Below are 16881 nucleotides of genomic sequence, written 5' to 3'. Positions count from 1 at the left end.
AAATGTTAGAAAACCCATTTATGTGTATCAAACCATGTTTAAAGCACATAAATGGCTTTGAAAATTCAGCCCTTAGAGGGTAAATTGTCAAAGAGACTTCTGTGGGTAAAGTTATACTTTACCCACAGAAATGGTCCTTTAGAATACTGCATGACAAATACTTGCATAAAATTAAGTGCATGCACATTGGATGCGTGTTCTTTTACGTGGATAGTGGGGAGGCTTTCCAGGGAGTAGAATCTGGGAAGAGCTGGGACTTGTGTGCATACTTTTTGATTTTAAACATTATGCACATAATTCTCTTGGCAAACGTACGCTTACCAAATAGTAGGTGTAATTGTGTGCAGAATAATTTTCAAAGCAAAGTTACATATGTTTATTTTGAAAATTGGTGTAACCTAGATACACAACAGCCTGCAAATTTATGCAGGCTTTTATAAAATGATTCATTTAGAGGGCAATGTCTTAAGCCATTTCCGCACTATAGCAGTGGAAATTTGATCTTTGAAAATTGCCTACCCTATCTGAGTGTAAATGTCCGTGCAAAATGCTAATGTACACATACTTTTATGCACAGAGAGAAAGCTGAGTTGTTTATCTGTAACAGGTGTTCTCCAAAGACAGCAGTCCTTACATACAGGTGAAATCACTAGATGGGGTCCAACCCAGAATTTTTACTTCAGATTTTCTAGAAACTTTGAGAATGCAGTACTGCCATATGTCCTCATTGGGACTAATTCAGTCTATAATTTAGCTATAAAAGAGGAGGCAGGTGGGTTTCATGAGGACTGATATCCTACTATCCTCAGAAAACACCTGTTACATGTAAGCAACTTTGCTTTCTCCAAGACAAACAGGATGGCAGTCCTCACATATGGGAAATCCCTAGCTACAGATTGACCAGTATGAAAAAGAACCCCAAAACAGTGCCAAGGGACAAAACTGTTTTTAGTGGCAACAGCCATTTTTGGTATTTTCTGTCTTTTTCATATGGGCAGCCTGGAACAAAAATAACAGGCTGTATGAGGGATGGAGCTGGATACTACGCCTCAAAGAGATTCCTTAGGTCAGACTGGCTGATCCTACTGTCGAGTCAGGAGTCCCTGTTCAAAAATAATGTGATGTGAATGTATGAGAGAACATCATGTTGCAACCTTGCAGAGCTTCTCCATAGAGATGGATCTTAGGTGGACTACTGACAGTGCCATGGCTCTGACATTATGAGCTGTGATATGGCCCACCGGATTCAGGCCTGCCCAGAAATAACAGAAGGAAATCCAATTTGCTATCCAACTGAATAAAGTCTATTTCGCAATGGAAATTCCAAGTTTGTTGGTATCAAAAGAAACAAAAAGCTGAATAGATTTTCTAAGGGCTTCAGTTTTCTCCAAATAGAAGGCCAAGGCACTTTTGCAATCCAAACTGTGCAGCACTTGTTCACCTTCATTGACATGTGGCCTGGGAAAGAATGTTGGAAGGATAATTGGCTGGTTAGGGTGGAAGTCTGACACTAACTTTGGAACTTAGGATGCTTACGCAGAACCACCCAGTTGTCAAAAGATTTGGTATAAGGTGGATAAGCCACTAGACGCAGGGGTGGGCAATGCCAGTCCTCGAGGGCTGCAAACCAGTCGGGTTTTCAGGATATCTTTAATGAATATGCATGAGAGAGACCTGCATACACACTGCCTCAGTTGTATGCAAATCTATTTCATGCATATTCATTAGGGGTATCCTGAAAACCCGACTGGTTTGCAGCCCTCGAGGACCGGACTTGCCCACCCCAGCACTAGAGTATAGAGCTCACTGACTCTGCATGATGAAGTGACCACCACCAAAAATAAGACCTTCCAGGTCAGATACGTCAGCTCACAGGGTCATAGGGAACTTTCATTAGATGGGTCAGTATCACACTGAGTTCTCAAAACACAGCGAAAGGCTTGATGGGAGGTTTCAAGCAAGCCCATATGAATCAGGCATCTAAAGGCTGTATAGGGATGGGTCTACCATCTATATTTTGATGATAGGCACCAATCACACTAAGATGAACTCTTATTAAGTTGGTTTTGAGTTCTGACTTTGAAAGATGTAGAAGGTAATCAAGCAATTTTTGTGTGGAGCAAGAGAAAGGATCTAGGGCCTTTTTCTCAAACCAAATGGTAAACCTCCTCCATGTCCTTGTGGAGTCATTCCTGGAAGGCAGAAGAACCCAAGACACATCATCAGAAAGATTCAGAGATTGCAGGAATACCCTCGCAACATTCAGGCTGTGAAAGCCAGGGCCCCAATATTGGGATGAAGTAAGAGCCCCTGATCATGAGGGTTGGGGAATTCCCCAGTCCAACTGGATTCCTGATAGACATCTCCCTCGGGAGTGGAAACCAAATCTGTCTCAGCCAAAAGGGTGCTATGAGACTATAGTCCCCTGGTCTCTTCTGAATTTTAACAAGGTCTTTGCAATGACAAGAATCGGAGGATTTGCATACAGTAAGCCCTGACCCCAATTCAGAGCAAATGCGTCTGAGGCTAGCTTGCTTTGAATCCCTTTCCTGGAGCTGAAAAGCAGGACCTTTTTGTTTTGAGATGTATGCGGATCCAACCTGGATGTACCCCACTGTTGAGATAACAGGTTGGCTACCCCTCAGTGAGGGGACCATTCATTGGGAGATTTCAGGACCCAACTCAGTCTGTCAACTAAGACATTCTCACCTGCCTGAGGATCATTCCTTGAGAAATGGCCAGTCCCACATCTGGACATAGGAGGTATGATCCTATGCCACTTGATTGTCTGGAAAGGATTACCTTGTTGGCCAATTGATCTCTGAAAGCCTTCAGATCGTACCAAACTGCCCTTACATCTAGGAAGTTAAATTGATGAAGCTTCTCCTGAGCTGACCAAAGGCTATGGGTTCAGAGCTCCCCTACATGGGCTGGACACAATTGTGATCAGGATAATTTAGACTAGAAGAATTTGGAAGTGTATACTCCTGATCAGATTGGAATGGAACTGCCACCAGGACAGAGAGTTCTTGAGCATATGGGTAATGTGGATATTGTCACGAACACTCTGAGTGGCTTGATCCCACTGCGATCTGAGGATTCACTGGGCTTTTCTTATATGAAGACGTGCCAAGGGAGAACCATGCACTGTTGATGCCATGAGGCCTAACAACCTCAGTATGGCCCATGCTGATGCCTGTTGACTCACTTGAATCCTTTCCACTGCGGATATCATGTGATTGCTGTAGGAGGAAGGCTCTTGCTTGAGTCATGACTAGCAGTGCTTCTGTAAACTCCAGCTGAGATGACAGGCTCAAGTGAGACTTGAGGTTGTTAATGGTGAATTCTAGTAACTCCAACACCCGAATAGTTCTGCACACTGATTCACTAGCACCTACTTGAAATGTGCTCTTGAGTAACCAATCACCCAGGTAGGTGAATATGTGCATTCACAGCTTGGACTGCCACCACTGTGAGACATTTTGTGAAGACACATGATGCTGATGCTAGGCCAAAGGGCAGCACACAATACTGGAGGTGATGAGCCCCTATCTCAAATCTGAGATATTTTCTGTGAGCTGTAAATATTTCTATGTGGGTATAAGCATATCAGATCCAGACAGGGGGATTCTATTTCCTTTCCTGTGGAGAAGAGGGGTTGAAGTGAGATCTGTCACTTCATCCTGATCACAGAAATTTCCAGATCCACAACCGTACCCTCAGAAATATTCTAAGCCTGACTGATAGGCTAGGGGCATGGACCCGGACCTCTCCTGGCTAGCAGACAAGGCCTCACAGAAGAATGAGCTTGTCTGTTGGAGCCTAGACCCCAATGAATGTCTGCATCTCGGGGAAGTTTTCTAACTCCTCCCCCCTTCCCATCAGTGCAACAGGTATCGATGCCAATCTATCTGGCAGTTCAAGGGACTCCAATATCAGCTGAACATCAATCTGTACGGGCACTGATGCCCTTGATGTCCAAGGCCTGCTAGATCTTCCTATCCAGCTCTTGCTCAAAATTGCCGATGCCAACATGGCTTGTGAGGCAAGCCTCATCTTCCTGGGATATCCGAGGTGTATCTGTGGCTGACACCTGGACCCTTGGAGACTTTTGTGAAACCCAGGATTGAATTGAGGATAAGCTCTCCTCACCACAGGAACGAATAACCATGCTCTCAGCATCAGGCATCAACAGAGACCAATGTCGATTCTTCATAGCCTTTGCCCAGTACATATCATCAGCACTCCTCAATGCCAGAATGGAAAAGGCTTAACCCTATGCATTCTTCGGGTAGGAGTAGACAGATGACAGTCTAACCCCCTGATCCTTTCTGGTGCTCGATGTTGAGGAGGTTTGATACCCTTTCAATTCTGATGTACCTCAGCTATCAGTATTGTTCCTTGATCCATCAATGTTGATGCTTCCAATGCCAATATCGACGGGTCAATCTTATGGTTCACAAAGTGCTTCCCTATGAGGTCAATCAAGGTTTGTTAGGGGTCATGGTCAAGCAAAGGAAGCACACTTACATGTCATAACTGGCACCCAGGCAGAAAATACATTCATCATGGGGATCTGCAATAAACATGACCCTCTCACACAGAGAACATATCTTGAAGTCACTGGTCTTCTTATCCTTTTGGGATTTGAGCCAAAAAATAACCAAGAACAGCAAAATCAAATGACTCAATGACAAAACCACAATCAATGCCTTCTTGATGCACCAGAGCCGGTGCACTGTGCGGCCACAGAAAAAGAAAGAAAACTTTGAAATCAATCAAAAACTTACCTAGGTGACTAAAGGAAAACAGATAAAGACCACAGGGCCCTGCAATAAATGAGTCCTGACCTCACAGGAATCTGTAAGATCCTCAAACAGCAGGAAAGAAAAAAACCGTGACCTGTGGCCTCTGCTGAAAAGATGAAACTGAAGGCGCATAGCATATTCAAAGTAGAACATACTCAAAGAGGTCGATATTCAAAAGCCATTTAGATGGATAGCTGAAAAGTTATCCATCTAAATGGCTACCCAGTGATATTCATTGCTATATGCGGCTAAATTCTAGCATGTTGATGAGGCTATTAGCTATTCACCCCAGATACAAAAACAAATGTGCACCTGATCCACACATTTTAGCACTCAGAAATTAATGTTAGCCCAGACAAGGCGTTAATTTCTGAGCAGCCCAAAAAAAGAGTACAGAAAAGCAGAAAATACTGCTTTTCTGTACATCTTCAGAATAGTAAGTTGGAGGAACCAAAACATTAAAAAAAAAAAAAAGTGTGCCAGTGGTCAGGTTAGGAAAAGGGATGCTCAATTAATGAGCATCCCTTTTCCTAATCCATGGCTGTGCACAGGTTATGAAAACAGATGCTCGTAAAATTGAGCATCCGTTTTCCTATCCAACTGACAGCCACCTCTTCTGGTGTTGCGTCCGGCCAGTCGCATTCCCGTCCCTCTGCCCTCATTACTGAACTTTTTCATCGACTGAAAAGAGCTTGGGTGTTCACTAAGCTGGATCTCCGGAGGGCCTACAATCTAATCCACATAAAATCTGGAGATGAGTGGAAAACAGTTTTTAACACGTAGGACGGCCATTACGAGTATCTAGTAATGCTTTTGGTCTTTGTAATGCCCCCACAGTATTCCAGAATCTTATGAATGATTTGTTTCAGGATCTCCTATCTACCTCGATGATATCCTCATTTTCTTTCGAGATCTTCACTCCCATTGCTCCCATGTCCGCCTTGTTCTTCAACGACTGCGAGAGAATAAATTATATGCTAAGTTGGAGAAGTGCCAATTCGAAGCTGAGAGTTTGCCGTTCCTCAGATATATTGTTTCCAGCCAGGGCCTTCACATGAACCCCGAAAAGGTCCGCAGTATCCAAGAGTGGCCTCAACCCACTGGACTTCACGCTCTACAGAGATTGTTAGGGTTCGCCAATTACTACTGACATTTTATACTACACTACTCCAGGACTGCAGCTCTCACGGCTCATACCAAGAAGGGAGCCAGCACAAGGGTCTGGCTGTCAGAAGCGATTAAGGCATTTCTTGACCTGAAGGACACCTTTTTTCAGAAATCTTGTTTGCATCACGCCGATCCATCTCATCCCAATATCCTCAAAGTCGATGCCTCTGATTCTGGTGTTGGGGCTTTCCTGAGTCAACATTATGATACTGGGACCCCTGCTCCTTCTATTCACACAAATTCACTCCCGCTGAGTGCAACCTATAGTATTGGAATCAAGGAACATCTGGCCATAGAACTGGCATTGGAAGAGTGGCGACAGTGGCTAGAGGGAGCTCAACACCAGATCACAATATATACTAGTCCTGGGGGAATTCTGTGCTACTGCGGAGCACAGAATTTGCACAGAATTCCCCCCCCCCTGCGCAGTAAATGGCAGAGACCCCGGCATGCCGTGAACGGAGCGCACCAATCGCAGCGAAAATGAAGGCCCCCCCCCGTGCGCCGGTCGCATTGAAGATGAAGGCCCCCAGCATGCCGGTCACAGCGAACATGAAGTCCCCCAGAGTGCCGCAAACAGAGCACGCATGCCATTCGTGGTAAACATGAAGGCCCCCGCATCCCTCGGAATGCACTCCACTCGATGAAGGCCCCGGTGAGCATGAATGTATATAGAGAGGTGTGTGTGTGAGGAGGGGGTAGTGAGAGAAGGGAGGGGGGTGTGAGCGAGTGGAGGGGAGAGAGTGTGAGAAGGGGAGGCATGGAAGCCGCCACCACTGTCCTTTTACCTTCGCGGCCCTGGTGCCATTGCTGTTGCTCCTTCATGCGACAGGGGCGCCACCAATGCCGCAGCCTGCTCCCGGCCTCCATGGGCTCTGCATAGGCGCACGTACGCCTCTTCACACTATTTAAAGGGCCAGTGGCGGGAAATGCCCGCGGCCCCACTGGATGACCTCATCAGTCTGCTCCTCATCCAGCCCTATAAAAGGGCTCTCTTCCACTTCCTTGGGGCCTTCGAACCGAACTTCACAGTGGTCTGTGGTCTTCCTTCCAGTCATGGTCCTCCATGGTCTTCTTGTGTCTTTATGGCTAGGTTATGGCTAGATTAGATGTTCCTGGTCTCCTTCGTCCTAATGTTCCTGGTCCTGTTCTTCATTGGAGCTCCTTCATTGTCTCTTTAGTGTCCTGATGTTCCAAGTCCAGAAGGTCTGATGTTCCTTGTCCTGGAGTCTTGATGTTCCATGTCCTGAAGTTCATGATGATCCATATTCCAGTCCTAGTCTTGGTCCTGATGTCCTCGTCTCCGGCTCTTTGTCCTGCTTCCAGGTTTCCTGCTTGTCCACCTTTCCTGGCGTGCCACCGTCATGGTCCGTGACCAACCCATGGGTGGCTGTGGAGGGTGCTTCATGGCCCAAGGCCTGTCTTAATGTCTGCAGCGCAAGTCTCCAGAAGGCTCCTTGTTTTTAATTCCGAAGTCTGTTCCTGAATCCGAGTTCCGAGTCTTGAATCCTGAGTCTTGAATCCTGTTTGGTCTTCAGAGTACTTTGTGCCTGCTTCCGTCCATGCCCAGGACTCAAGCCAGAACCTGCCCCGCTTCAGCGTGGTCCGTGACCAGCCATGGGCAGCTGTGAAGGGCGCGCCTAGGTGCAGGTCTCTCCTGAATCTTCGACATGTTTCCGGTTCCAAGTCTTCACTTTCTCATCTGGAGTCTGCTTTGCTTTCGGCATGGTCTACGACCAGCCATGGGCAGCTGTGTAGGGCACGCTGAGGTGCAGTACTCACCCTATACTAGTGCCTGAACCCTGAATCCTCACCTGAGTCTTCCAAGTATCCTGGATCCTTGTCCGAGTCTTCCAAATTCCTGAAACCTTGTCCGAGGCTTCCAAGTATCCTGAGTCCTCGCCTGAGTTTTCCAAGTATCCTGGATCCTTGTCCGAGTCTTCCAAATTCCTGAAACCTTATCCGAGTCTCCCAAGTATCCTGAGTCCTCGTCTGAATCTTCCAAGTTTCCTGAGTTCCATGTTTTGTCTTGTTCCTGCCCTCAGCCACCGTCTGGCCTCACGCACTCGTCGATCCCAAGCAGCGGGTCTGGAAGGGCTAACAAGAGGCCAGAGGGCTACTCTTGAGACAAGCATTGCGATGCTTGATCTCACCGGTGCGTACAGGTCCAGTGGAGGGCTGAGCCTGCCTTGTTCCAGTTCCTGATGTTCCACGCCTTGATCCTGGTCCAGTCTTGTTCCAGCTCCAGCTCATGCCTGAACACTCTCACCTCCCATGGTGTATGTCTTGGGGCTCCTCCCTGAGCCACGCCGTTGCCCAAGGGCTCACAAGCTCTCTGAGCAAGCGACTGCATCTCCACTCCCGCAACAGGATTCGAAGGCCAAGAACTCAGTGAGCGTGTGCCTGCAATGGGCTCAAGTTTTCCTGGACTGTTTTGATACCTGGCTCCAGTCAAGAATTTATTTTCTCCTCCTTTTTTGTGTGTCTGGATTTTTTCAGCCTGCAGGAGGCGCCTGCATCCAGATCCCCTTCAAGTTCAGTCCTGTCCTAGAACTCCTCTCGACCTGCAGGAGGCGCCTGCAATTGTTCCAGGGACCATCTCTGTTTAATCCACAGAGATGCTTGCACTTTTTCCTGAATTCCATATGACCTGCAGGAAGTGCCTGCGCCCAGGCTTCTACACTTGTAGTCATTTCAGTCTCCTTGTTCTTCCACTGAGTACCCTTGTAAGCTACGGATTCCACAGTGCTCCAGGTCCTTGGGTTTGAACGACTTACAGGAGGCACCTGTACCGCAGACCTGGCTCCGTCTTGGCAATTTCAATTCAGTCCCCGTTTCACACAAATCTGGTTCTTGCCCTGGGACTATCTACAGCTACGATCCTGACTCTGCTCTGCGCAAGTGGGAATTCCAGCCTCTAATCCCATTCCAAGTTCCTAAGATGTCATCTTGTTGTTCTTTCATTATACCAATGTGGCGAGTTCTCTTGAATCCAGAGCTCGCAACCATCATCCTCCAGTGTCCTTCACATAGCTTTCTGAGCTGGTAGAATCAGAATTGGGAGATCCTGATTTGTCCATTTCATCTGCTCCCCAGCACTGTTTCTGCTGCCAGGCTAAGGGCCGTAATTGCCACCTTTTGCCTTGCCTGATAAGCCTACATAGTTTTTCTGCTGCAAATCCTCCTGGAAGGACCCATTACTATCAATCTAAGGACATTATGTCTTCCCTATGGGATTCAACATTGCTACCCATGGATCCATTGAGAGCTGTTGATACCATCTTCTCCTTGAGTTGCGTCTCCTCTGCCCTTCTGGGAGATGACCACCAATCTTATACCCTGGCAAACCATTCCTGGAGAAAAGGACTGCTCTTCAAGGAAAACCAAAATCTGCCAGTTTCTCAAATTGTCTTCTACCATTTATAAAAGCTGTCCCTGCAAGGGTCTTTGCCATCAGCTGCATTTATAATCCGTCTATGGAAGTGGAGGAGCGTCAATGTCCAGTTGGACTCTTCTGCTGTCTCCAAGCTTTGTCTCCTTGAACCTTACCTCAAATCTTGAAGCGGATCTTCTGATTCGAGCCTGAGGGATTTTACATCTACCAAGCTCCTTCAAGGAACAAATTCACTGCCAAATGGGAGCCTGTGTTAACATGCGGATTACACCTAAGGTGCAATTCCCTCCTTGATCTTATAAAAGGGTCTATTCTCACCTGTTACTGGCTTTGCAAAAGTCTGGGGTTGGTAACCCTAAGTTTCATTCCACATGTCAACCTAAAGTCAGTATAACTCCTATCATCAAGAGGTATCAAAATGTGTCTCCAAGATCAGCTTTTCACCTCCTGAGTAACGCTTGTTGGGCTTCCTAGTTATACCTAGTGCTCCTCGTACCAATGCCTACCTAAGAACAAGTGGTAATCTGCAAGTTTGCCTATGCACCCTCCTGGAATACCAGCCTTGCATCTAAGAATCCAGCAATGATGCCCTAATCTACTACCTATGCCACTGCTATCAGCAGGAAGATGATGCTTATGTGTTCTTCACATCCGTGTCGACTAAATAAGAATCAAAACCGGACTAAACCTCAAGATGCTCCACTACATCTATGCCTTCAGTTCAATCTGGGTCATGCCTTCTTCTGAGTTTTATTGTGTCTGTGTCTAATCCTCAGTATGTTTCTTCGCCTCATTGCTTCAGCTCCTTCTAAGCATTTGGAGATCTTGTGTTTGGAATCCCAAGTTCCCCATATAAAGATATGTCTTTTTGTCTTCAGCTGTAGAGAAGAGGCTGAAGAGGGGGCTTTGAGGAGGGGGTGCTGTACGATGCTGCTCGCGGAGCCCATCCCGCGAGCAGCCTCTCACTTCTGGCCGCCGCCCAACCACTGGCCCAATGCCGCAGAACTTCTTTGTGTGGCAAAAGCCACCCCGGACCGCCGCTGCTGCTCCTCTTACTTGTGACGGGAGCCGCTGCCAGGATGTCTCTTCGCGGCCCCTGTGCCGCCACCGACTTCCTCTTCCATGCGGCATGGAAGCCGCCACTGCCGTCCTTCTACCTTCGCAGCCCTGGTGCTGCTACCGGGATGCTTCCTCATGCGGCCCTGGTGCTGCCACCGTTACTCCTTCATGCAGCAGGGACGCCGCCAACGCCGCTGCCTGCTCCTGGCCTCCCCAGGCTCTGCATAGGTGCGCACGTGTGCCTCTTCACACTATTTAAAAGGTTAGCGGCGGGAAAAGCCTGCGGCCCCACCAGATGACCTCATCAGTCTGCTCCTCATCCAGCCCTATAAAAGGGCTCTCTTCCAATTCCTCAGGGCCTTCGAACTGGACTTCACAGTGGTCTGTGTTCTTCCTTCCGGTCAAGGTCCTCCATGGTCTTCTTGTGTCTTGATGGCTTTATTAGATGTTCCTGGTCTCCTTTGTCCTGATGTCCCTGGTCCTGTTCTTCGTTGGAGCTCCCTTGTTGTCTCTTTGGTGTTTTGATGTTCCATGTCCAGAAGTTCCAATGTTCCATGTCCTAAAGTTCCTAATGTTCCGTGTTCCAGTCCTGGTCCTGATGTCCTCGTCTCCGGTTCTTTGTCCTGCTTCCAGGTTTCCTGCTTGTCCACCTTTCCTGGCATGCCACTGTCATGGCCCATGACCACCTCATGGGGGGCTGTGTAAGGCATTTCATGGCATAAGGCCTGTCTTCATGTCTGTAGCTCAAGTTTCTGGAAGGCTCCTTGTTTTTAATTCCGAGGTCTCATCCTGAATCTGAGTTCCGAGTCTTGAATCTGGTCTTCGGAATACTTTGTGCCTGCTTCCGTCCATGTCCAAGACTCAAGCCAGAACCTGCTCCGCTTCAGCATGGTCTACGACCAGCCATGGGCAGCTGTGTAGGGTGTGCCTCAGTGCTGGCCTCTCCTGAATCTTCAACATGTTTCCGGTTCCAAGTCTTCACTTTCTCGTCTGTATTCTGCTTCGCTTTCGGCGTGGTAGGGCACACTGCGGTGCAGTACTCACCCTGTACTAGTGTCTGAAACTTAAATCCTCGCCTGAATCTTCCAAGTATGCTGGATCCTTGTCTGAGTCTTCAAAGTTCCTGAAACCTTGTCCAAGTCTTCCAAGTATCCTGAGTTCTCGTCCGAGTCTTCCAAGTTCCACGTATCCTTGTCTGAGTCTTCCAAGTTTCCTGAGTTCCATGTCTCATCTTGTTCATGCCCTCAGCCTCCGTCTGGCCTCACGCATTCGTCGTTCCCAAGCTGCAGGTCCAGAAGGGCTACCAAGTGGCCAGAGGGCTACTCTTGAGACCAGCACTGCATTGCTGGACTTCACCGGTGCGTGCAGGTCCAGTGGAGGGCTGAGCCTGCCTTGTTCCAGTTCCTGATGTTCCATGCCTTGATCCTGGTCCAGTCTTGTTCCAGCTCCAGCCAGTGCCTGAACATTCTCACCTCCCATGGTCTGTGTGTTGGGGCTCCTCCCTGAGCCACGCCGTGGCCCAAGGGCTCATAATCTTTCTGAGCAAGCGACCACACCTTCACACCCGCAGCACACCGCTTCCTTTACCTTTAAATGTGCCATCACCTGCAGCCCAACTAACAGCTCAAGAGCTCCAGGATCTATGGATCAAGACTGAAGATATGTTTAAAAAGGCTGCGCAAAGAGCAAAGAAAACTACAGACTGACATCGTCAACCAGCTCCCAGGTTTAAACCTAGGGATAAGGTATGGTTGAGTACCCATCACCTTCAACTCCGTCAACCTTCTATGCAATTAGCACCACAGTATATTGGCCCATTTCCAGTTATCCACCAAATTGGACTAGTAACATAGCTACATCTTCCCGCCTCCATGGGAATTCCTCCAAGGGTATTCCTAACATCTTCCACATAGTTCTCATGTGGCCCTCTCGAAATATACCCGGACATCTCGGTCGAAGACCAAATCTACTAAGTAAAGGAAGTACTTGATGTATATTGAAGGAATGGAAGATGGGAATATCTACTTTCTTGGGAAGGTTTTGAAGACCTTTCATGCCTCTCAACCCAAGAAACCGAGACCCCACAGAAGGGGGCTTAAGGGGAGAGGTACTGTTGTATCCGGTCAGCCGCATCCCCATCCCGGGGTCAGCCACCCTCACCTTCCCCAGAGACATGGCCAACCGCCGTGAAGCCTCCGTGCCGCGCCAGGCCGCTATGCAGGCAGGCAGGCTTAGGCGTGCGCTTGCCTCGGCCCTCCTTAAAGGGTCTGTGGTGGGAAAACAGCCCTGATGCCTCCTAGTGACATCAGGAGGCATGCCCTATATTAGGCCCACATCTTCCTCTCCTCAATGTCTCAGCAACAGGTGCTCCTTGATTCTGCTCGTCTTGCTTCTGGGAGTGTTGCGTGCCTGTCCTTGTATTTTTACTGGACTTGATGCTCGTTGCCTGCTCTGACCTCGGATTGGCTACTGGACTCGCTGCTCGCTGCCTGCCCTGACCTCGGATTGCCTTCTGGACTTGTTGCCTGCTGCCTGTCCAGATTTCAGATTGCCTACTGGCCTTGTTGCTCACTGCCTGCCCTGATCTTAGACTGCTCTCTGGACTTGCTGCTTGCTGCCTGCCCTGACTTTGGATTGTACTCTGGACTTCTTGTTGTCGCATGGCTTGATCTTGGACCCCTTTCTGGATTTCTTTGCTGACCACCTGCTCTGACCATGGACCACCTCCTGCCTGCTTCTGCAAAACCTGGTCTTAAGGATCCTGGAAGGCCTTCCCTGTGACCAGCACCGCCAACCGATGGTGAGGACCAGCAAGGGCCTTCCTTGCGGGTAGTAACAACCTCACAAGGGTCCACAAATACAATATTTATTTATTATTTATTTAAGGCTTTTATATACCGACTTTCTTGATACAGATCAAATCAACTCGGTTTACATTGAACAAAGTAGAACTATAACCAACCATATAACAAGTGACAATTTGAAGGAACATGAAAGTTACATTCTAACAGGGTAGCCTTAACTGGGAGAAGGAAAAAAAGAGGGGGAGAACGAAGATAGATTACTATATACAATAAATAAAGTACTATTTACAATGGAGAGTGGAAGGGAGGCATGATAATTCTAAATCAGGCTGTTAGGCTATTGGCAATAAATACATAGGCTATTATTTATTTATTATAATATATATATTATATATATATATTGTTTATTTATTATAATATATTTTTTATTATTTATTTATATTATCTATTATTTATTTATTATAATATATATATTATATATATATATATTGGCAATAAAAAAATAGGCTATTAGGCTATTGGCTGTTAGGCTATCTGGGCTTCCACTGCCAAGGAAGTGTTAAGGGCGCACAATTTTCCCTAGCACCTCCTTTTTAGCACAACCCCTCATTTAAATATTGTATCGCACGCCCAGGAGAGGTGCCTGGGCGCAAAGTAGGAAAGCGGGCACTAAACACTGAGCGCCCGATTTCCACACATCTTTACTATATCGGCCTGAAAGTATATAAAACAAACATTTTTCAAGTTAAACAAGGTCCTAGAACAAGGGCTCAGAACATAAAGTTAGAAAGTGGATGATTCAAGAGCAACACAGGAATGAATTTCTTTAGAGAAAGGGTGGCTGATGCATGGTGCATACTCTGAATGGAGGTGATGTAGACAAATTAATTTTACTTTCATGTAAATTTTCTGTGTGCATCTCATCTGCATACCTGTCCTTTACTACATCTTGCAGAGGTGCCTGCTTGTGCTGCGTGTGCTAAAAACGTTTGCGCAGACAACTAGCACTGATTTCACCATGGGTCTTATTACATTGGCCCCTTAGTGTGGGCAAGTAAGGATAAAATCAGAACTAGTGAGTTACTGTAATAGGTAAGAAAATGGGAAGACGACATGGGCTTTACAATCTTTTTTGCTGTTATCATAGTCTGTTTCTATGTTTAAAATTATAAATAATGTAATATAACAGAAAGAAACAGAACAAACATTACCTGAATAGTTACTTCCTTTGCCAATGCTGATAGAGGCCGAATTGCCAGCTATGCTCGAAGAAGACCTACTGAAGACTGAATGACTGTCTCCAGCTGCTGATAATGCTGAAGATGTCCTGTTCCAAAGTGTACCTGCCTCATCCAGATCTAAGTCATCTTCTGCACTAGGATCATCACACGGGAGTTCAAGATCTTTAATGCTCTCTTTCTTTTCTTCTGTCTCAGATTTATTTGTCAGAAGGTTCATTCTGTCTCTGTTGGATGGAGAAGATACATAAACAGCCCTCTTGGATTCATCAGCCTCAATAGAAGCCAGACTTGGTACTGGCGATTTAGGAACTTCATAAGCATGCGATTTGAAAGGGCTTGGTTGAGGAACTTGTTTCTGTTGTCCTTTTGAAAATGCTAAAATAGAAAAGCAAAATGATGTTGAAAAAATTAACAATCAAGTGTCAAAAATGCAGTTAGGCACAGAGAGGTAATAAACCATGTCCAAGTTCACATGAAAAAGAAGTGGCCAAGTGTCAAAAGCAGGAATGGAACCAGAGGTGTTCTAAATGGAATTTCATCATATAACTACAGAACTCTATTTCAACAAGACTCAACTGCTAACTCTACTACGGTTCTTTACATTATTACCTATCACTATGAAGTGTTACTTATTCCAAAATACATAAGGCTATGAGCTCAGTGTTACATGATGTGAAAATAATCTATATAAACTGTGAGCAGAATATGAAAGCAGTGATAGAAGAGCTTCCAGTTTTCAAAAAGAAAGCATGCAGCTACTTCCCCCTTGCAAGTGCTGCAGATATGAAATATTATCTACAGATTTTTACCCCTCCTTTTTGTAAGGAAAATAACACACTGGAAACTGGAACCTGTGCATGCTTTTTCTGATCCTGCTGACGACATGCCCCCCTGGGAACACCTTCACTAAATGTGGATAAAAATATTTGCCATGTGCAATAATACACGTTCTTTGACCGCATTGGGGGGGGGGGGGGGGGGGGGGGGAATTCTCACACAGCTGATTTGCGTAGTAGGTAAATTGTTATTTGCTAGTGTTAATGGTTTTGAAAATTGACCGCACTTTGTTTATGTCAAAGGAATATGTATGTGTTGTTAACAGTACTAAATCTTGTCCTCTTCCTGCAGGACAGACTTCCTTTTCTTCACTGAGGATACTGTAGCTCTTGGGCAGGCAAGGCTTTGATAGTGCCAAAACTCAGGTGAGTCGGGGCTATGATTGTTCTAGATGCATTTTTTTAGTGTTATATAGAGTTTACATAAACTGATATCAGATGCAAATTGTCTTGGAAATTTGAGCCACTGTAAGTCATAAGTATGCTTAGTAGTATGCTTTTTAGGGGTTATTTGGGGGGCTATGATTCTCTTTATATCACACAAGGCTGTGCTGCTCTTAAGAGATATTAATTCAGAGATCAATATTAAAAGACCCACTGGTATCCAGTTAATTATAGCCAGTTATCTCTAGGCAAATTCTCAGCTATTCCTAACTGGTTAGCTTTTCAGCTGAATGGTGAATTACTGAAGCAATATTATTTGCCATCCTCACTAATTATATTAAATTTATTCTCATTCAAACTGGAACCATTGGGTAATGTGATTTATCATCCTGCTAAAACAACTGGCAAATATTGGAGTGACAGCTACTTCACTAACATGGTTCAAAACCTTCCTGGAAAACAGAGGTTACAGGGTCAAAATACATAATACAGAATCCCAATATCACCCCTCCACCAGAGGGGTGCCACAAGGTTCTTCCCTGTCACCCACTCTATTTAATATATACCTTCTACCACTTTGTCAATTACTCACAAAATTAAACCTGAAACACTTCCTCTTCGCTGACGACGTACAGATTGTGATCCCTTTAAAAGAATCAATCTCGATAACAATGGAATACTGGGACAATTGCTTACTAGAAATCAAACACCTCCTCAACAGCCTAAACCTAGTCCTCAATGCGTCGAAAACGGAATATCTCCTTATAGCACCTGAAAACAACAATACACTTTCAAAGCCTCCAACACTCCTACAAACCACCCATGTAAGAGATCTAGGAGCCTTCTTAGATAATCGTCTTAGCCTCAAACCATTCATTAACAGAACTACCAAAGACTGCTTCCACAAATTACATATCCTGAAAAGAATAAAGCCACTTTTCCACGCGCATGACTTTAGATCAATCCTGCAAGCAATAATCTTCTCCAAACTAGATTATTGCAATTCTCTTCTACTAGGCCTCCCAGCTTCCTACACCAAGCCTCTACAAATGGTACAGAACACAGCAGCCAGAATCCTCACAAACTCCAGGAAAATCGACCACATCTCCCCCATCCTCAAAGACCTTCATTGGTTACCGATCCACTTCAGAATTATGTATAAAACCATCATGATTATCTACAAGAACA

At 46.0% G+C, this 16881-nt stretch overlaps 1 protein-coding gene across 3 annotated transcripts in view; it reads right to left on the bottom strand.

The window, feature by feature from the left end:
* Positions 1-16881, bottom strand: part of LOC115090504 — a 991523-nt gene that overhangs the window by 466007 nt on the left and 508635 nt on the right. For all 3 annotated transcript variants that reach the window (XM_029599682.1, XM_029599683.1, XM_029599681.1), the window contains one exon: positions 14444-14848. In XM_029599682.1, coding sequence (XP_029455542.1) covers positions 14444-14848 — 405 coding nt within the window. The remainder of the gene's footprint in view (positions 1-14443; positions 14849-16881) is intronic.

The sequence above is a fragment of the Rhinatrema bivittatum genome, chromosome 4 (genome assembly GCF_901001135.1).
Source record: "Rhinatrema bivittatum chromosome 4, aRhiBiv1.1, whole genome shotgun sequence".
NCBI classification, from domain to species: domain Eukaryota; kingdom Metazoa; phylum Chordata; class Amphibia; order Gymnophiona; family Rhinatrematidae; genus Rhinatrema; species Rhinatrema bivittatum.
The sequence above is the reverse complement of the archived record's forward strand: the minus strand, read 5'-3'. Positions and strand labels throughout refer to the sequence as shown.